The 22,856-nt window shown below is 38.9% G+C and overlaps 1 protein-coding gene across 3 annotated transcripts in view; it reads right to left on the bottom strand.

The window, feature by feature from the left end:
- Nucleotides 1–2,763: 2,763 nt before the first annotated feature.
- LOC129762973 (beta-1,3-galactosyltransferase 5-like) overlaps nucleotides 2,764–22,856 on the bottom strand; it is a 60,246-nt gene continuing 40,153 nt past the window's right edge. For 2 of the 3 annotated variants that reach the window (XM_055761613.1, XM_055761614.1), the window contains exon 4: nucleotides 2,764–3,078. In XM_055761613.1, coding sequence (XP_055617588.1) covers nucleotides 2,807–3,078 — 272 coding nt within the window. In that variant the 3' untranslated portion in view covers nucleotides 2,764–2,806. Of the gene's footprint in view, nucleotides 3,079–12,862; nucleotides 13,405–22,856 lie in introns of those variants that run through there. The other variant, XM_055761615.1, reaches the window with a different exon arrangement.

Raw genomic sequence — 22,856 nt, 5'->3', positions numbered from 1 at the left:
ATTTTTCAGACCCGATCGTCTCAGGTTCTAATTTTCAACATTTGAAATTTCATCAAAAACCGATCATTTTAAAATGCAAATTTTATTTAGACTTAAGACACAAGATACATTTTTAAAAAAAAAAGACGGGTGGGTAATGTCGGGGACATAACCGGAGTGACGTAGGACTATACAAATGGGACAGCTTTTGTTAAATATATATTTTAAATATATTGTTTTATTTTCTTCTCCTACGTGAATACCTACCTATGTACCTTAAAAATGGATTAGTTTACTGTTTACTCTTCATGAATATGTTGATGGTTCTGAAAAGAACCTTTGGTGTTGTGTTTTTGTTATCACTCGATATTCCCATCTTGTTCGGTTAAATCTTCCTGTTTAGCTATTGCGTTTGCCACTCGCCACAGCTTTCACAGTTGGAAAATTTCTTCCCATCCAGCTTGTGACATGTTGTTCAGCAAATTACATTTGATGCGACGTGCCGGAGAAACACTTTGCCACTCACTGAAACTAATTGTTGCCTTGATGAGCGCCGAACCGAAGCTGCTCTGTTCTTGATGCGGGTTTTCTGATTGTCGTGAGCAGCTTTGCAAGCCAACTCGAGTACTCCGACGGCCGAAACTCTATAATCGCTGTTAGGTATACTGGTGCTCCGGCACCAATCCGTTCGGCCTAGTTACCCTTGCGGAGCAATCAATGAATGCGACCAACAGGGAACTGGAGACCTGCACGGTTCGAGTGAGACTTTGCCTTTCCCTTAACTTGTCCTCCTTTGTTACGTCCACGATGCTGATGCCGTACAACCACACGGGTTTACGGTTTGAAGGAAAATAAGATATTGTTTGGGGTCCGCGTGTTTTATACTCTAGCGGTACACACTCACAGGATAGAGAAAAATCGGCGGACTCAGCCAGAGGGGCGAGTCCAACGAGACGAACGAATGAGCGTTAAAAGGGAGCGATGGCAAAAAAATACATTCATTACGATTTGTTCGCTCGTTGGATTCACATGCAGGCTAAAAAGGGTCCTTTTCAGGATCTCAAAATTATCTTCAATCTAAAGAGTTTATTGTTTTGTTATCACTCGACATCCCCATCTTGTTCGGCTAAACCTTGCTGTTTAGCGATTGCATTTGCCACTCGCCACAGCTTTCACAGTTGGAAAATTTCTTCCCATCCAGCTTGTGACATATTTTACAGTAAATTACATTCAATGGCACGTCGCATTACCACCACTCAGTATCGGATTGGAGGTAATTTTAACCTGTAATTGAACATTTGCGATGACAGTGGTACAGTGTCGACCTTCAATGTGGGGTCATAATTTGGACCCCGAACTCTATGTTTACAAAAATGTCCAACTAAATATGTCGCATTACTGGTCCGTCCAATTAGCTAAATGTCGAGATAAGTGTAAATTACTGTACTTTCAATCTAGAAGCAATTTAAGAATTGGTGAAAATCAATAAGCTCAGAACAACTGCCAAATTCACATACTCATCATATCCTGGCAAACAAATTATGAAAAAATCAATTTGTGTTTTATTATTATTTTGGATATTGTTTTAGAAAGCATTGAACTGTATTTCCTAAACTCTTTTTTGGAAGGTTTAATGGCACTGAAAAGCGCCTTGTTTTATGGAATGGTTCCAATTTAGAAAACTTAGTACTCGTGGTTTTGAAAACGCCTGGTTTTCGAACGCCCTCGATGCCGCCTTGTTCTGGATTTGCCACCAAAGCAGTTTGTATAAAGAACAAACTTTTTTCTTCTGCTACCTGATGCCGTTTTACGATTGCGTTTGCCACTCGCCACTTATCGTCGCGAGCAGCTTTACCAGCTAACTCGATCACTTCGGCGGCCGAAACTATATAACGCCGGCTAGGTGAACTGGTGCACTGGTACTAACGAGCTCGGCCTAGGTACCCTTGCGGGGAACTCCAGATCAACACGGTTCGAGCGAGATTTTGCCTTTCCCTTCACTTTTCCTCCTTCACCATGTCCAGACATGGCTGCTTGGGTTGGTTTGTTGATGTGTTGTGATGCGAACCGATGTGGTGTACGGTTTGAATGAGAATGATCGTTACGGCAGCGGAGCGGGGATTTTTAAGCTGACTGGCTGGCTCGAGAATTACGCATGTGTGAGACTGCGACCAATGTTTCGTTCATTTTTTTCTTTTTCCTTTCCAATCGTGGTTCATTCTATTTCGCTGCTGCTCTGGTTGCCCGTTTTGGTCGGTTCGATTTGAGGAGCACAAAATGGACCAATAAAAAATGGGCACATAGTGCATTTTGACAATGCTTGATATTTCACAATTATTCAATTATTTATCTCAAGAAAAATGAAATGTTATTCGTTATGATAGATGCGTAGATATATTTCCTATCAATTGATGCAAAAACCTTTGCGATCTATTGAGAAATGCTCGAGTTATAAGCGTTCCAAATCTTGCATTTTTTCCTACTTGTTCAGTGCCTAGATTTCCATTTCACCCCCTATATCTTCCGGTTAGACGTAGTCCTACGTCAAAATACTTACTTAAAATGTTAATAGAAGAACAAAAATGATATGGAATAATTCAATGAAATTTATTCAAAAAAAAATCTCCAATAAATCAAATCATTTTCCAAATCAATTTATGCTAACCTGATGGTCGGCAATACTATTTCACAATGGTTCGAGTCAATAGAAACAATCCCCTGAGAGATTTAGACCACTGATTCGGGGTTGAAGCACACAAGTTTGGTAAGCTTTTTGACATCACATCAATATGTATAAAAATATATTTATTTAAAATCTTATTTTTTATTATTTACATTGTGTATTACTATCGGATAGTTTTTTCCATAGATCATATTGTTCATTCGTTTTCACCATGTGTATACTTATAGATTTTTTTATATTACACTGATTGAATGCTATTCGTCTGTTGAGGAATTCCTTTATATTTATCCTATGAATATTAAGTAGCTGCGCTACTATTCCTGTGGTATATACATCCTCTAACTTGAGATATGTTTGAGATAATGATTTATTGTACAAATCCAGGATAATATCCGAAGTCAACAGATACGCTGGTCCTGCAAAAAAAAACAAATTTGAATTATTTAAAAGGGTTTCTGTTAACGCATATTCTGTGTTATGATTTCTTTTGGGTTGATTAATATGTTCATAGTGTTTTATTTTTATTTTTAACCAGTCGTAAATTGGCGGAAAGAATGAACCGCGGAAAATATTTAATTGACTAACTGACCCGGCAAACTTCGTTCCTCCCAGAATTAATTTTTCATCACATTCACGTTTTCTTACTAAGCACACGTTCATGGGTCCAATCGCAGGACTATTGATTGATTGATTTTCTAATCTGCCCTTTAAAATTACCTTTTACCATAAAATTTCTAGTACTTTTACCAAAACTCGTTATCATAACATCAAATTATTTTCAAACACAATTCTCGTTCAAGATTTTTCAACCACTTGTAAATAACATGTTTCTCCGTTACATGGAATAAATGTTTGATACAGAAAATATTATAGAACGAAGATAGCCCTAAATCGGACAATTTGACATGACCATTTTCGCTGCCACCCTAATCTATTAGCGAATTCGTTTTTAAAACTGAGTCAGTGCCAAACTGACTCTGTAATGAAAAAACGTTTTCAGTTTCACGAATGGTTTGTTGGTGTGCGTTATATAGTCTGATTTGTTTATATTTACGACGGCAAATGTACAGTGTCGACGTCTGGTGGTGATATTAGTGCTTGAGAGGTAAATTGTTCTCCATCAGATCAGAAGGGCCAAGTGCAGTGTAAACATATAAAAGTTTGAATGAAAATTTTTACTTAATATTGTTTGATTACCTAACACATGTAGTTCTGACACTCACTTAACCATTTGTCGATGCATTTCCTGTTTGTTCCACAAATAATTACTATTATAATATAAAACCATCATTAGACACAGTTTTCGTTCAATATTCTGCGATATCGGAAAAAAACTTTTATTTAATCACATAAAATAAATATTCGATACGTTAAAGTAAATTTTCATTCATAATTTTGATTTTGAAATTTATTCCACCTGAATATCCATCATTATTTTCACCTCCCAATGAAAGCACACGTAGCTTAATGCCGTCTACTCTACTCTTCAAAATCAGAATCCGAATTGGATTACGATTCCAATAATACAAAAGCAAAAGCAGCAGGTTTTCCATTTTCATAGTCTTTATTTTTAGATTTTCCAAAACAATATTCGGAACTTGACAGTTCAGTATAGTCGTATTGGTGAACCCGAGTGCCAACCCGTGAAACATCTCAGTGCGAAACTAACAGCTTTCGGGGCGAACTAGTGCGACACTGAGTGCGAAACTGAGTGAATAAAAAAACGTTTTGACAGCAGTTAGTGCGGCACTGGGGTTGAAACTGAACAAAAACGAATTCGCTATATATCAATACATTAGGCGATCCATTTTTATTTATATAGATTAGGGTGGCAGCGAAAATGGTAATTCAAATTTCAAAAACCGACCAGACATTTCGTTTATTGGCCCAAAAAATGACATGTGCATAGTTTCAGCTCAATCAGACATGAATTAAGGGGTGCCTCAAAGCACTCAAAGTTTCGATTTTTGACGTAGGACTACGTCTAACCCTTCAATATAGGGGCCCATTTCAATATTTCAGTGTAAAAAAGAGTTCAGTTTTGTAAATCCGGGCGTTAATACCTCCTTAATTAATAAATGGATTTTGGTTCCAAATACATACACATATTAATAGGAGGATATCCTCAGCAATTGTTTATATGCTACACATTACGGTTTTTCAGCTCATATAAAATTCAAATTGTTAAAAACTGAAAGAAAGAAGCCCCTACTTTCCCATACATTTTATCTGCGCTCCCGCAGCAAACAGCTATTCATTACAAACAACAACAGGTATGGGCGAAACATATGGACAAAATGAAGGTGGGGGACGAAAAATAGATTATAAATAAATACATGCTGTCGCTACAACGTTGACTATGTGGCTATATATAGTGAGCGCTGGTGGTACTTGGTAAAACACCAACTGAACAACATCGTTGCTGGATGAGCTGCACGGCGAGGGATCGAGTGCCTTTATCAAGGCAAGGAGGTGGAAGGGTAGTGCTGGAGTAGAGTAAAGATTTCCAAGGGCCTTCCTCAAGGCTAGAGGCGAATGAACTGAAATAAAATGGGTGGGTTATATCTATGATATAACCGCAAAGTTGACGTGGGACTAGCTTAGCTTGGCAATCATTTGTTTGTATTGATTGAATTAAACAATTTACGAATTCACTCGAATTCAATATATTAGGCTGTCAAAAAAGTCCTGGGTATTTTTTTGACGTAGGACTACGTCTTTCATTTCTATACCGGGGTGTAAAATCAAAGTTTCGAAAACGAAAGCGTTACGCCGGACACCGAGATTTTGAGCGTTAATAGCTCTTAAACAACTGAACGAAATGGTATGATAAACACTTCATTCGAAAGATAAAATGTCTACGCGTTATATACTTGTTACTTTTTCATCTAAAAACTTGTTTCAATAGCCTTAAAATTGGTTTCAAAACAGGCTATTGAAATCACCAATCGGTATATAAGCGAGCGCCGCTCGTAAACCCACTCAGTTATAATTGAACAGCGATTGGAGCATGTTGTCGCTGTTGTTGTGAAGCTCTTCGTTTATCATGAAAGCGCTGATGAACGGTGTCACCAAGAGCCTGTTTGTGCACCTTAGGCCAGAAGGGAATCCACCAGAAGGAGAGTGATGCCACGGTTCCGCTTGAAACATCGGAGCAGCCGCCACACATACATACACGCGCGGAACCCTCGTTCCGCGTTCCGCGTACCAGTTCCCCTGGGAATTGAAAAATACATTCATGCGAAAGAGTTTATTTTAATGTTTTCTATTCATACAACACTGCAACCAAATACATTTGGTTTTGTGATTTTTCAATCAATCGCAATTGACAGGAAAGTTTCTGAATATTATTTTTCCCCATCAGTAGATAATTTTCGTATCCAATATTGGATGCATAACATGAAAAACGGAAAATGTTACACATCGCGAAAATCATGTCATTTTCGAGCGATTATTTGCATCCTACTCATATATTGCTGCGACCAAATACATTTCGTTTTGGATTTTTCAATCAATTGCGATCAACGTAAGACCACGTCTTTCGGCAATTTATTAGAGGTGCAATGAATCTTTAGGAATTCCCGCTCTACGCGCACTGGCAAACGATGTTTACTCAACAGTTTCTCAAACGAGAAATGGGTGTTGTGAGAAAGGATTAGCGAACGCAAAAACGACAAACGGGAGAAAGAGATGTTTGAAGGTTGAAGGAAATTAGCAGAAAACATCTTCATTTTATCTTCCGAATAATGTGATTATCATAGTACTTCCTTTTGCCGGAAACAGATTAATAACGCTCAAAGGAGGAATCGAATCCTCCGAGGAAATACCCAGCGCAAATTAGAATCGACTATAGATTGCGCCATTAGTACACAAATAACTTTATAATGCAGTTTCATCAAAGTGATTTCTTCGATATGGGGAAATATTCACTGCATCATGTCATGTATTTCATATTCTTCACTATCAAAATCCATATCCATGGCACCTATCGGTATCGAATTGTCATCGACAACACGATTTTCGCTAAATGCTCCCTTCAGTTCGGCCCGCAAAAAAACTTTCCTGAACTCTAATACATCAAATTAGGAGCCCTGAAAAGGGCTGCTGATTATATGCTAAGCTAATAGCACGCTCTCCTCGGATACGATGGGCCAAGGACATCCTTGGGCATAATGTGACGCGCTTTGCGTGGATAGCACACAAATTGGTATCTTCGAATAGGCCTCCTGCAGTACCATAACCGCGAAGTTTGACGAGCAAGTCGGTTTTGAAGTTCCGGGCAATTCCACAAACCAAACGCTGCAAAGGTAGCTTGCGGATCAGCAGTTTGTTCGACCTCTGAAAGCGACGAATTTCACTTAAAGTTCCCGGTCGATAGCGATGTGGCTTCTTCACGCTTTCTGCGGCTGGTGCGCTTATCCGAGCTGCTTTCATGGTGCCTTACCACCGAAAGACTAACGAGCTGTCTTCTTGGTCCCAAACAAACAAGTCCTCACGGTGCGAGAGTAGAGTAAGAAATGAACGAAAGCAAAGGAAGCGTGATATTATATACCATAACAGACTTGAATGTAAACCCCACCCTCTTTATTATATTCTTAGCTTAGCCTGAGAGAGAAAAGAATAACATCGAAGTAATTATACAGTAATGTATTTGAATCCGGACACTTTGTGTTACATTCAATATCATACCGCAGACACAACATTTCGTGCATGCTGAATTAATACGATTGATTAGTAAGTATCAAGTAACTATCAGTAACTATATTAGTAACTATTAATCGCATAAATTGAACATGAAAAAAAATGTTATGGCTGTGGTATGATTTTGAATGAAATGCAGTGTCCGGATTCAAAAGCATTACTTCTTTTACAGTACAGTTAACTCAACTGAAAATTTTTCAGTTCGGCCTGCAAAAACGAAATTAATTGGAAGAGTACAGCATAATGCATAGACGTGAGTATGAGCTTCCCCATCTCACATTCCAATAGGATTAATGGGCTTCCAAGTGGGCGCGCTACATACGGATACGTATGATTTCAATAACCTGTTTTCGAAGCTATCATTAAGCTATTGAAACAATTTTTCGAGTCAATAAATAGCAATGATATAACTCTTGGACATTTTATCTTTTGTATGAAATGATTATCATACTGTTCCGTTGATCCGAAGCAGAATGAATCACGCTTAAAGAAGGAATGGAATGGAAAAATCTAATCGTTGCTGAAAAATAATCTGCCAGTTCCCGTAGGAATTGAAAAATACATTCATGCGAAAGAGTTTACTTTAATGTTTTCTATTCATGTAACACTGTGACCAAATATTGTTTAATCAAGTGCTATTAACAGGTGGTTATCGAGTTATCATTAACCACCGGTGGGCTTCAAGTATCGAGGAAAATCTGGAAAAATCTAATCGTTGCTGAAAAATAATCTGCCAGTTCCCCTGGGAATTAAAAAACTACATTCATGTGAAAGAGTTTATTTTAATGTTTTCTAACCATATAACACAGCGACCAAATACATTTGATTTTGTAATTTTTCAACCAAGTGTAATTAGCAGGAAAGCTTCTGAAGGTTATTCTTCCCCATCAGTAGGATATTTTCGTATCCAATATTGTATGCGTATGCAACGGAAAATGTTTCGTTTCGCGAAAATTATATAATTTTCAATCGATTATTGCTCAGTCTCCGAAAGTTTCAAACTCAGAGAGTTCATTCCCCTCTAGTTTGCCTTCCAAATTGCTATCGTAAACCATACCTTCTCTCGATTCAATCGCGCACAAAAAGCATTTATTCTGGTGGTGAAACGATATTCTGGTGGTGAAACGATATTCTGGTGGTGAAACGCATTCGATTAGAGGCGAATGAACTGAAAAGTTTAAAGCCTCTTTAATCCAACATCATCATCATGAAACGCATTCATTTTCCGTGAGGACATCGACAAGACAACATCGTTACTGAACGAGCTGAACTAGCTGGACGAGCTGAACGAGCTGAACGGCGAAGGATCGAGGGATCGAAGGATTCATTACCTGGCCTGACCTGACCTGAAACGCAATCAGTTTGTTTTAACTGTGAGGGAGCGCAGAAAAGCCGATCGATCAGAAGGAGAAGAGAAGGTGACCAGGAGAGTATCAGCATCGAAAAACGGTTCCCCGGGAAGACATCGAAGCAGCCGCCACACACACACATGCACGCGCGCAACTCTTTTCGTTTGCTGGTTATCGAGAAGAAACCTGGAAAGAAATGATCGTTGCTGAAAAATAATCTGCCAGTTCCCCTTGGAATTGAGAATTACATTCAAGCGAAAGAGTTTATTTTAATGTTTTCTATTCATATGATGCTGCGACCAAATACAATTGGTTTTGTGAGTTTTCAATCAAGTGAAGTTAGCAGGAAATCTTCTGAAGATTATCCTTGTGAAGAACCTTGTGCCTCCAACGAAACGCTCTCGTTTTCGAAGTCCCCCAAATATTCATTTACACATTCATTCAGAATGGATTTAGATTCAACTTCAAACAAATGATCTCTAAATCAACGATAGTCCTACGTCACCCTTGCGGTTATACCATAGATATAACCCACTTCCTGTTTTTTGAATTCTCATTTGTTCATAAAATTAGTTACAATCATCTGTTTTAAGTCAAATATGTGCCGTTTTGTTCGATGACTTGTTCCCAACGAGATGCCAATTTCATAATACCCCTGTTATAAAAGCTCGCTTCCTTATTGGCAAAAAAACTCGGATAGTCAATTTTCACAGGCCTCTTTTGTGGCTAACTTCTGACAACCTAGCTCGTTCGCCATGGACAAAAACAGGTCGTAGTCACTTGGTGCAAGGTCCGGACTATACGGCGGATGCAAAAGAACATCCCATCCGAGCTCCCGGAGCTTCTGGCGCGTCACCAAAGCAGTGTGTGGCCTGGCGTTGTCCTGATGGAAGACAATGCGGCTTCTGTTTTTCAAATATGGCCTCTTCTTCATGAGTGCTACCTTCAAGCGGTCCAGTTGTTGGCAGTACAGGTCCGAATTGAGCGTTTGGCCATAGGGAAGCAGCTCATAATAGATTATTCCTTGTCAATCCCACCAAACACACAGCAGAACCTTCCTGGCCGTTAATGAGGGCTTGGCCACCGTCTGAGCCGCTTCAGTGGGCTTCGACCACGACCGTTTGCGCTTCACGTTGTCGTAAGTGAGCCACTTTTCATCGCCAGTCACCATCCGCTTCAGAAACGGGTCGATTTTGTTGCGATTCAGCAGCGATTCACATGCGTCGATACGGTCAAAGATGTTTTTTTTGCGTCAACGTGTGTGGCACCCATACATCGAGTTTCTTTGTGAATCCAAGCTTCTTCAAATGGTTGATAGAGGTTTGATGACTTATCCCCAGCTCTTGGCCGATGCTACGGCTGCTACTATGCCGGTCTTTCTCGGCTAATTCAGCGATTTTGTCGCAATTTTCGACGACAGGCCTTCCGGAGCGTGGCGCATCTTCGACGACCTCTACACCAGAACGAAAACGTTGAAACCATCGTTGTGCGGTGGAAATGGAAACTGTACCGGGTCCATAAACTGCACAAATTTTATTGGCCGCTTGAGATGCATTTTTGCCTTTATCATAGTAGTACTGTAAAATATGTCGGATTTTCTCTTTATTTTGCTCCATATTTGCGACACTATAACTCACGAAAGACTTAACCAAACAAAACACTGTCAAGGACTATACAATGAATACAACTAGAACTACACGCTTACAACGACACCTCGCGGAAATACCGCAGGACTTTTTTGACAGCCTAATATTTGCTTTGTGAGTAAAGAGATTGAATAAATGCCATGTAAGGTCAATTCATTCGTTACAAGTAAAGTAAATGACAGTCCTTTCACATTTGGTATGATGCCTAGGACAACATATGTGAACGGAAGAATGATCAAACGATAATTTTATTTTACATTTCCCTATGAAGTTTGCATTTCTCAAGTGCACGGTACTTCTCGAACAACGAATTTGCTTGATTTGATGAACATCAGGCACTCAGTGCCAGAAATTCAGTTAGCAGAAGATATGAAGGCATATCCTTCATTGCAATCTTCAATAACCGAGCCAAAGCGTTGTGTTCGTACCCGTTTTTGTAATCCGTGTTAGGAAAACACATTTTGGAAAAAAAAACATGCGGGTGAGGAAAGTACCCTCTGCTTGCATGAATCAACAACTTTTTATGTTATAGAGCCTTTAAACTTGAAAGTTCATTCGCCTCTAATGTCTGCTATATTTTTCCAGATTCCTAAGTTTAGAAGACCGTGTTGAGGAAACATATTCTAGTCTGCACAAAGGCAAGCGAGTACAAAAGTACTCGCAGTTTGCATTTATTTGCAAAACCTATTTCCGCTCCTTGGATTTAAAAACTGTTTTAGGGAAACACATTTAAGTCGGAACAAAAATACCCCCGACCTGCATGAATTTGCAATGCCTATTTCCCCACGCTCCATGGATTTGAAGTCTATGTTAGGGAAACACATTTCAGTCGGAACAAAAATACCCCCGACTTTCATGTATTTGCAATGCCGATTTCTCCAACACTGCTTGGTTTAGAAGTCTGTGTTAGGGTGGGTTTAGACTAGTGATATATGTGAAGAAATATGATGAGATTTATAGAAATCGCATCAACCGTTTGCACTAGCGTGAACTTCTATAATGAACTAGCTGTACCCTGCCACGATTTGCTGTGGCACATTGTGGTTGCATGGTTGAGTTGAATTTTAATTTTTATTATTTTTCGAGTTTTTGAAGCGTACGCAAACGAACAGAACATTTTTATATATATAGAGATAGATGAGGGAAATCGATAAATTTTAAATCATTCCGAAACACAATTTCAGTTCATGATTTTGTCAAACACTTGAAAAAAATGATGTTTTCATCACATAGGATTCATATTTAATACGAAATGGTTGATTTTCATAAGAAGCTTAATTTCAGAAACGTACTATGGCCGTATAGAAGATCATTTTTCTCCATTTTTTTCAATTTTTTTATACCGTAACAACATTCCTCGGAGTGTAATGTATATTGTGTCAAACTTTCAGCTTAGTCGGTTTCGTATTTTTCGAGTTTTGACGCGTACACAAACGAACACAACATTTTTATATATATATAGAGATATATTCATATTTTCGGTGAATTTATTCACCTGAAGTAGAACTGCATCCAGCTTTAGTGATTTCTCACCAGTGAGAAATTCACAAGCGTTTACATATTCTGAATTTATTCATGTTATATATACCTCGAATAAGTGTATCATATTTATTCTCACCAGTTTACACATATTTTCACGTGAATAAATCCATCTATAGCTATAGATCTCCCTAATGTAAACCCGCCATTAGGGAACACATTTCGGTGAGAATAAAAATCCCCATACTTTCATGTATTTGCAATTCCGATTTCCCCAAGGCTGCTTGGTAATGATGGCTGTGTTGGGGAAACCGTAAATCGGGCCAATCAAAACGAGGTAGTTAGGGCGTTTAGAAAACGCTTAACGTTTTACAGTTATTCAATTGTTTATCTAATGAAAAATAACATTTTATTAATTGCGATAGATGCGTAGAAATATTCCCTATCAATTGATGCAAACATCTTCCCGATACAGTAAGGAATGTTCGAGTTACAAGCAAGCATTCGGAATCTTTCATTTTTTCTTACATGTTCTGTGTTTATGTTTTCATTTTACCCCCCATATACTCCGGTTAGACGTAGTCCCACGTCAAAAGTTTAAAGTCTCTATAATACAATACTTTACCTTACCTTACTTGGCAACATTCTATCATCGGAACCCAATCAGGAAAGACACCGAGAAACGATGGTGAACACGAAAACGTTTGTGCATTGCTTTTTTATCATGTGTCGTTTTAATTTAATTTCAGTCGCGTGCTTCATAAAATGCGCGGACTAGCACTGTATAGAAAAGAGCTGTCACCGCAGCAGCTGAGTCGGCAACCCTGTCGAATTTGGAAGCCCCACAGGAAAGTGAAGCGGTTGGCGTTGACAAATAGGAAACCTGTCAGAGTGAAAAAAGCAATACGCGTAGTTTGACTCTTTAATAGATTTACTCTTTTCGCTAAAGATTATAAAAAATCGATTTAATTAAACAGTTTGTTACGATATTTGACATACGGCGTCGATAGCGCATTATTAGTATGAAACATATGTAGGAACCTAATTTTTAGATGTTAAAAAATAATATCTACAATTTAATCAGCTTGACAGGAAAATTAAATTATATAACCTCAATTTCTGGAGGCTCATAAATTGGATAAGGCCCACTGCTTTGTAAGTTAATACGAAATATCTTCTTATGACCATGTATATGAAAACAATCTATTCCAGCTTTGAAGCAAATAAACAGCTATCAAAACGCAGTGGATGACTTTTTTTCCGGCCTCCGGCGACATTCTTCAAAGAAAGCAACATGCCTAAACAGATTCGAATGACTGTTACGTCCAGTAAAGGCAACTGTGTAGCCTGTGACAGACCAGATGATGTGGACAATCTTGTCCAGTGCGACGTTTGTGATTCCTGGTGGCACTTCTCTTGTGCCAAGGTCATGGATTCCATAAGTGATCGGTCGTAGACCTGCTTCAATTGTGCAACTGAAGACAGTATGTCCTTTAAAAGCAGAATATCCTGGCGAAGCGGCTATCATCTGGTGGAAAGTATCGCTCGGTTGAAGGAAAAACAAAAACTGGAAAAAAGGCAACTAGAGTTAGACCTACAGGAAAAAATTCTGGATGAACAGCAAAAGTTGTTAGATGACATGGTGGAAGCACACGCGAATAGTTATAATGGGCCTGACCACGAACGTCACTTCAAGGTGAAAACGAAGTGAATTGTATACAATCTTATTACGACTGTCACCGTGTATGTAGAATCCAGAAGAGTTTATCCGTCGTGACAACTTTGATGAACTCGGGCTATTATGAATACCACGATACTGTCATGTCACGGAGAAAAACAGGTATATTTGTCACTTGTGTTTTAGATGGTGAAAGCTAGTCACGCGGAATGGAGTAAGTTTAATTTCGTATTTATTTATCTTTTTTACTAACATTTTGAATATTGTCTTGTCTTGTTTAAGAAACAAAAAATAAACAAACAGCAATTTACCCGCCTGATGGTCTTTTTAGAACGAAATTCTGACGTATCCAAAGGACGTAATTTGTTTATTTGTATTCGGTAAATGCGCTATGGGATGTAATTAAGGATTAAACATGTAGCTCCCGTAGACTTATTGAAACATGGCGAAGATCTACTACCGATTGTCTTGAATGAAAAGAAATTTTTGACGTAGAACTACGTCTTTCATTAAGGGTGCCAAATCAGAAAACAGGTCACGTTTTTATGAAATAAAGTTAACGTTAATAACTATTTTTGCCGTGAACGGATTTTTTTGATTTACATAGTAAACGAATCGGAAATTCCCTAAGATTTGTTTAATAATTAGAATCTCCTGGTTTGTTAAGGGTTAAAATACATGAAAACTTTAAGCGTTTCCATTTTCCCATACATTTGTTCTGTCCATTTGTGTGCTTTCCCGAACAGAGCTGTCAATAACGAGCAACTTATCAACGAGCAGCGAAGAGGAAATCGTAGGATTTAAAGTCTCCGTGAACGAAGGAAAAGAATAACGATGAAGGGGAATACTTGCCTAGAGTATAAACAGTGGATCTCGCTGAGGCAAACTTTCATTCGGCATCGGACTGTTGAGCAATCCAGTTCACTTTGCTTTTGCTGCGCTTCGATCTAAGATTGGACCCCACCAGTGGTAATCCAACATGGATATCGTCGTGTGTTTTTTTCAGTTCGTTTTTGGCGTTATTCGTATCGTGTGTTTTTCTTTCCGCGTCATAAATTGGACGCTTCGCGTAGTGTGTGATGAGCAAGAAGAAGAGAAAGGCTGCCTCGAGCACTGCAAAAAGCGAACGCATTGCCAGGGGCAATCAAATTTCGAGGCAAGCGTCATCTAGTGAAGCACGCGATGTTGGTGCAGTGAAAAGCGCTCGCACTGAACCAAGCCTTCGCGAGTGACACCGCATCGAACAACAGCGAAGTAGGCGACTTCGGCGCGTCGGTCGAAAATGTAAGCGCCGTTACCCAGGCTGTAACCAAAATCAAGCTCCCCCCCCTGGTGGTGAAGGCGGTCGCTATTGACAAACTCATCAGCGAATTCGCATCGATGGGTTTTACAGCAGAGTCGAGCTGTGTGGCATAATTCAGTCTTTTTCCAAGCAGTTAACATTGTTTGTTTTGTTTTGTTTTGTTGGTGCCTTTGACATTGCATGAATGCATTAAACTGACGTTATGGAGAAGCAGGCATTAAGGTTGTGTGCCAAAAAATCATTTGGGGAATACCAAGCATCTTGAATGTCGTACTGGAATGTTATAAGTTATTTGGGTTCGCGTGCCAGTCGCAAAACTGCCATTAACTAGGATTGCACTAATCATGATCATAATAAAGCAATGCTACTATTTTCGAGGTTGTTGATATTAACAAAAAGAGTTTATTTCGCTTGTTTAGATACCAAGAAAGTAAATGTCGTTCTGGAAGGTTGTATGTGATTAGGTTTCGCTTACCAGTACAAAAATTTCCTGGCAGCTGCGCTTATTTCGAGTGTGAGAAAGTAATGCAACTTTTTCGAAACCAGTGATATAAACTGAATCGTTTCTTTTGAGAATAACGTAAAATGATGAGAAGTGTTTATATTCCTAGTAGTTAGATATATTGATGTAGTTATGAGATGTGGAATAATGGTGCTGGCGCAACATGTATATAATCGGCTGTAGCCGAGTTTATGTCAATTGCGAAAAAGGCCACCGGAATAGCGTTCAACGTAAATTTTCAATACATTGACATGAAATTAATTGCGACATATGATCAGCTAGTGTATTGTTCTGCGAGGGCAAGAATGAATCATCAATCAATTATCGTCAACTAATTCTACAATGAAAAAACATTTCAGAGATTATTCTACTAAGCAGTTGTTTCTAAAATTTCACAGCACTATAGAATAATATCCGAAGGTATAAACAAGCGACTTATAAAAAACAGGAAGTGGGTTATGTCTATGGTATAACCGCAAGGGTGACGTAGGACTATCGTTGATTTAGAGATCATTTGTATGAAGTTGAATCTGAATTCATTCTGAATGAATGAATATTTGGAGAACTTCGAAAACGAGAGCGTTACGTTGGAGGCACGAGGTTTTATGCATCCAATATTGGATACGGAAATATCCTTCTTCTTCAATGGCACTAACGTTCCTAGAGGAACTTCGCCGTCTCAACGTAGTATTACTTGCGACATTTTTATTAGTACTTAGTTGAGATTTCTATGCCAAATAACTCGCCTTGAATGCATTCTGAGTGGCAAGCTCTAGAATACGCGTGATCACAGTGCAAGTCGGAGGAAATTTCTTTGACGAAAAATTCCCCAGACCAGAACGGGAATCGAACCCGAACACCCGGCATGTTAGTTATGACGCTAACCACTCGGCCACGGGAGCACCCGCGAAACAAAACAAAATTGTGTGAAGTTCACTTCAGCGCTTTCTCATTCATGTCTGTAGATTATACACGATGGAATGCAAAAAGCACACAACAAAAACCCACGGAAATATCCTACTGATGGGGAAGAATAATCTTCAGAAGCTATCCTGTTGATTGCGATTGATTGAAAAATCACAAAACCTAATGTATTTGGTCACAGTGTTACATGGATAGAAAACATTAAAATAAACTCTTTCATATGAATGTAATTTTAAATTCCCAGAGGAACTGGCAGATTATTTTCAGTAACGATTAGATATTTCCACATTTTCCTCGATACTGGAAGCCCACCAGTGGTTAATGCTAACTCGATAACCATCTGTTAATAGCACTTGATTGAAACATATTTGGTCACAGTGTTACATGGATAGAAAACATTCAAATAAACTCTTTCACATGAATGTATTTTTAAATTCCTAGAGGAACTGGCAGATTATTTTCCGGATCTTTCTCGATCCAAACGGAAAGAATTCCGTGCGTGTATGTGTGTATGTGTGTAGCGGCTGCTTCGAGATCTTCCCGGGGAACCGTTTGTAGCATCACTCTCCTCCTGATGGATTCCCTTCTGGCCTAAGGTGCACAAACAGGCTCTTGGTGACACCGTTCATCCGCGCTTTCATGATGAATGAAGAGCTTCACCACAACAGCGACAACATGCTCCAATCGCTGTTCAATTAGAACTGAGTGGATTTCCGAGCGGCGCTCGCTTAAATACCGATTGGTGATTTCAATAGCCTATTTTGAAAGCAAATTTAAGACTATTGAAACAAGTTTAAGGATCAGAAAGTAACAAGTATAGAACGCGTAGACATTTTATCTTTCGAATGAAGTGTTTATCATACCATTTCGTTCAGTTGTTTAGGAGCTATTAACACTCAAAATCTCGGTCTCCGGCGTAACGCTTTCGCCCAAATACGTTCATTATGATTGATTATGTATAATATTGATTTGTTGATATTTTGAATATAAAATAATAACTGTAAAGGTTTTCCCACATTGCAGAGCTAATTTTTGTAACTCAAACATTCACAATTGGCGGACCAGACCAAAATCAGGACGATAGTTATAACTTTTTAAGTTATAGATGTTTTCAACGATATGGTTTTGAAGACATACTTTGAATGAAAGAGTATTAACAAAGTACTGACCAGTTTCTGTTTGAATAATTAAATCAAACCTCATGTCCCGTGTATCAAATTACCCGAGAATGGAAAGGATAAGAGGATTAAACTTCAGAATCCCACATGGGAGTAGCTCATATTATACTGATCGTGAAAATTTGGGCTTGTTCCGCGATATAGAATATATTATTATTCATCAAAATTGTAGAAACGGTTCATAAAAAATGATTCTAAATATTTCTCACTATTCAAACGAGTAAGACAGAGCTAAGTACAAGATTATGCGAGATTTCGATTATTAAACATAATAGTCATGTTTTATCTCTAGCGTAAAATTATATTCCTACATGTTCAACAACTACATTTGTTCCGACCGGGGGAACGAGCTATGGACTGTAAAGTCTTCTCAAAAATTCTGGTCAATGCTGAGAGAGCTGAAGTAATAAGGATCACTTCCTGCTCTTCTAGAGGAATTATGCAAGGGCACGTCCACAGCAACACCAGAGGGAATCGGAAATAAATGGCCTTTTCACTTATACGGAATAAAACGCGTACTTTACACTTGGATATGAACTGACTTTATTTTCTCTCATTTCCCTCAACTATTATTTCCAACATGTTCCATTAGTGAGGTTTATGTGCATCAGAGTCCATGACAACGCTAACCACGTACACCGTCACGATGGCAACGAGGGTTGCTTATGTTGAGAGTTAAACTAGGAATGATCAGATTTCTTCCACATTGGAACATACTCCGCCGCGTTGAAATATTATTTCAATGAAGTGTTGTCTTCAATCGGTAAAACAGATAATTTGGTAACCGGACGACGAAAAATTGTGTTATCGCAACGAACATCTACAGCTCTCACCAAATTATCATTCCCCGGAAAAGTTTTCTCGATCACTCCCATTTTCCACTGCAATGGCAGCAAATTTTTGTTTTGCACTAGAAATACCATTCCAGGTTTCAAGTTGGTCATGAGTTTCTGGTTTTTCTTTCGAAGTTGAAGACTTTGAAGGTAATCATGTTTCCAGGACCTCCAGAAATCGTATCGCAGTTTTCTCAGATATTCCCATCTATCTAAACGATTACTTTGCACATTCTCGTAAGAAGGTTCCGGAACTGCGGTGAGTGGGCGTCCAACTAAATAGTGTGCTGGCGTTATAACTTCCGCTGAATTTGGATCGGATGAGGTCACAAACATAGGCCGCGAATTTAGTACAGCTTCGATTTTAGTAAAAACAGTTGAAAGTTCTTCAAAATTTAGTTTGGCTGTTCCAATTATACGTCTTAAATGAGTTTTAGCGCTTTTCACAGCAGCTTCCCAAATTCCGCCGAACTCCGGTGCATCTGGAGGAATGAAATGCCATTCTATACCTTTTGCTTGGCAGAAATATGATATTTGATGTTGCGTCTGCTGCTTTAGAAATAAACGGTACAATTCATTCAATTCGTGATGAGCTCCTCGGAAATTCGTACCATTGTCGCTATATATTTTTTGCGGTAATCCTCGTCGACTCACAAATCTTTGTAGTGCTGCGATAAAAGCATCTGTAGATAGATCAGATACAACTTCTAAATGCACCGCTCGTGTAACCATGCATATAAATACTGATAAGTAAGCCTTCAACAGGATATTTTTTCGAAGTCCGTGCTTTATTAGGAATGGGCCGGCGTAATCAATGCCAGTAACTGAAAACGGTGGAGCGGGATTCACTCGAAACGCTGGTAACATACCCATCAGTTGAGATGTTTGTGATGGACGCACCTTGAAACATCGTACACAAGATCGAATGACTCTTTTTACTGTGGTAGCTACATTTGTCACCCAAAATCTTCGACGAAGAACAGAAATTAATCCAGACAATCCTAGATGTAGATGTTCTTCATGTAGCTGGCGGATTAGAAGAGTAGTCACGTGATGTTGACCAGGCATAATCATTGGATGTTTAGCTCCAAAAGATAACTGAGAATGTTCTAAGCGGCCACCCACTCGGAGAATTTCATCTACCCATATCGGATTGAGACTTCTAATTGTGCGGCAAGGTTGACCTGACTTCACGAGAGCGATTTCTTCTTCATATGCATTATGCTGAATAACTCGGATGATTGTTTCCAAGCTATTCCTCATCTCTTTTATCGTCGGTATTGGATTAAATTCTCGTTTGATGAACGTTTTCTCCTTACAATTTTTGCTAAAACGCAACAGAAGAGCTACAATTCGTTGTAATTTTCGAAAGGAACTGTATTTTAGAAACACATCTGGTTCTTTGGACTGACTTTTCACTAGCACTGCTTGACACAATTTCATTTCCGGTAATTCTTCTTCAACTATATCCTCAGGAATAGAATGCTCATACTCATTGGTAGTAAGAAATGGCGGGCCATGCCACCACAATTTGTTTTGACGTAGGACTACGTCTTTCATTTCTATACCGGGGTGTAAAATCAAAGTTTCGAAAACGAAAGCGTTACGCCGGAGACCGAGATTTTGAGCGTTAATAGCTCCTAAACAACTGAACGAAATGGTATGATAAACACTTCATTCGAAAGATAAAATGTCTACGCGTTATATACTTGTTACTTTTTGATCCAAAAACTTGTTTCAATAGTCTTAAAATTGCTTTCAAAACAGGCTATTGAAATCACCAATCGGTATATAAGCGAGCGGCGCTCGGAAATCCACTCAGTTCTAATTGAACAGCGATTGGAGCATGTTGTCGCTGTTGCGGTGAAGCTCTTTATTTTTCATGAAAGCGCGGATGAACGGTGTCACCAAGAGCCTGTTTGTGCACCCTAGGCCAGAAGGGAATCTATCAGGAGGAGAGTGATGCCACAAACGGTTCCCTGGGAAGACATCGCTACACACACATACACGCGCGGCTATTAACAGGTGGTTATCGATTTGGCATTAACCACTGGTGGGCTTCCAGTATCGAGAAAAATGTGGAAATATCTAATCGTTACTGAAAATAATCTGCCAGTTCCTTTGGGAATTTTCAAAATATATTCATGTGAAAGAGTTTAATTGAATGTTTTCTATCCATGTAACACTGTGACCAAATATGTTTCAATCAAGTGCTATTAACAGGTGGTTATCGAGTTGGCATTAACCACTGGTGGGCTTCCAGTATCGAGGAAAATGTGGAAATATCTAATCGTTACTGAAAATAATCTGCCAGTTCCTTTGGGAATTTTCAAAATATATTCATGTGAAAGAGTTTAATTGAATGTTTTCTATCCATGTAACACTGTGACCAAATACATTTGGTTTTGTGGTTTTTCAATCAATCGCAATTAACAGGATAGCTTCAGAAGATTATTCTTCCCCATCAGTAGGATATTTCCGTATCCAATATTGTATGCGCCCGCAATCGATTATTGCTCAGTCGCCGAAAGTTCCAAGCTCAGAGAGTTCATTCCCCTCTAGTTTGCCTTCCAAATTGCCATCGTAAACCACACCTTCTCTCGATTCAATCACACACAAAAAGCATACTTAAGCGATATTCTGGTGGTGAGACACATTCATTTTTCGTGAGAACATCGACAAGACAACATCGTTGCCTAACGTGCTGGAGGAGGTGGACGGCGAAGGATCGACACATACACGCGCAGAACTCTTTCCGTTAGGATGCCATTCAGCATCGAGAAAGTTCCGGAAAGATCTAATCATTGCTGGAAAATAATCTGGCAGTTCCTTTGGGAAGTTTCAAAATATATTCATGTGAAAGAGTTTAATTGAATGTTTTCTATCCATGTTACACTGTGACCAAATATGTTTCAATCAAGTGCTATTAACAGGTGGTTATCGAGTTGGCATTAACCACTGGTGGGCTTCCAGTATCGAGGAAAATGTGGAAATATCTAATCGTTACTGAAAATAATCTGCCAGTTCCTTTGGGAATTTTCAAAATATATTCATGTGAAAGAGTTTAATTGAATGTTTTCTATCCATGTAACACTGTGACCAAATACATTTGGTTTTGTGATTTTTCAATCAATCGCAATTAACAGGATAGCTTCAGAAGATTATTCTTCCCCATCAGTAGGATATTTCCGTATCCAATATTGTATGCGCCCGCAATCGATTATTGCTCAGTCGCCGAAAGTTCCGAGCTCAGAGAGTTCATTCCCCTCTAGTTTGCCTTCCAAATTGCCATCGTAAACCACACCTTCTCTCGATTCAATCACACACAAAAAGCATACTTAAGCGATATTCTGGTGGTGAGACACATTCATTTTTCGTGAGAACATCGACAAGACAACATCGTTGCCTAACGTGCTGGAGGAGGTGGACGGCGAAGGATCGACACATACACGCGCAGAACGCTTTCCGTTAGGATGCCATTCAGCATCGGGAAAGTTCCGGAAGAGTTCTAATCATTGGTGGAAAATAGTCTGCCAGTTCCTCTGGGAATTTTCAAAATATATTCATGTGAAAGAGTTTAATTGAATGTTTTCTATCCATGTTACACTGTGACCAAATATGTTTCAATCAAGTGCTATTAACAGGTGGTTATCGAGTTGGCATTAACCACTGGTGGGCTTCCAGTATCGAGGAAAATGTGGAAATATCTAATCGTTACTGAAAATAATCTGCCAGTTCCTTTGGGAATTTTCAAAATATATTCATGTGAAAGAGTTTAATTGAATGTTTTCTATCCATGTAACACTGTGACCAAATACATTTGGTTTTGAGGTTTTTCAATCAATCGCAATTAACAGGAGATCTTCAGAAGATTATTCTTCCCCATCAGTAGGATATTTCCGTATCCAATATTGTATGCGCCCGCAATCGATTATTGCTCAGTCGCCGAAAGTTCCGAGCTCAGAGAGTTCATTCCCCTCTAGTTTGCCTTCCAAATTGCCATCGTAAACCACACCTTCTCTCGATTCAATCACACACAAAAAGCATACTTAAGCGATATTCTGGTGGTGAGACACATTCATTTTTCGTGAGAACATCGACAAGACAACATCGTTGCCTAACGTGCTGGAGGAGGTGGACGGCGAAGGATCGACACATACACGCGCAGAACGCTTTCCGTTAGGATGCCATTCAGCATCGGGAAAGTTCCGGAAGAGTTCTAATCGTTGCTGGAAAATAATCTGCCAGTTCCTCTGGGAATTTTCAAAATATATTCATGTGAAAGAGTTTAATTGAATGTTTTCTATCCATGTTACACTGTGACCAAATATGTTTCAATCAAGTGCTATTAACAGGTGGTTATCGAGTTGGCATTAACCACTGGTGGGCTTCCAGTATCGAGGAAAATGTGGAAATATCTAATCGTTACTGAAAATAATCTGCCAGTTCCTTTGGGAATTTTCAAAATATATTCATGTGAAAGAGTTTAATTGAATGTTTTCTATCCATGTAACACTGTGACCAAATACATTTGGTTTTGTGGTTTTTCAATCAATCGCAATTAACAGGATAGCTTCAGAAGATTATTCTTCCCCATCAGT

The sequence above is a fragment of the Toxorhynchites rutilus genome, chromosome 1 (assembly GCF_029784135.1).
Source record: "Toxorhynchites rutilus septentrionalis strain SRP chromosome 1, ASM2978413v1, whole genome shotgun sequence".
Classification (NCBI taxonomy): domain Eukaryota; kingdom Metazoa; phylum Arthropoda; class Insecta; order Diptera; family Culicidae; genus Toxorhynchites; species Toxorhynchites rutilus.
This window is presented reverse-complemented; position numbering and strand designations above follow the sequence as displayed.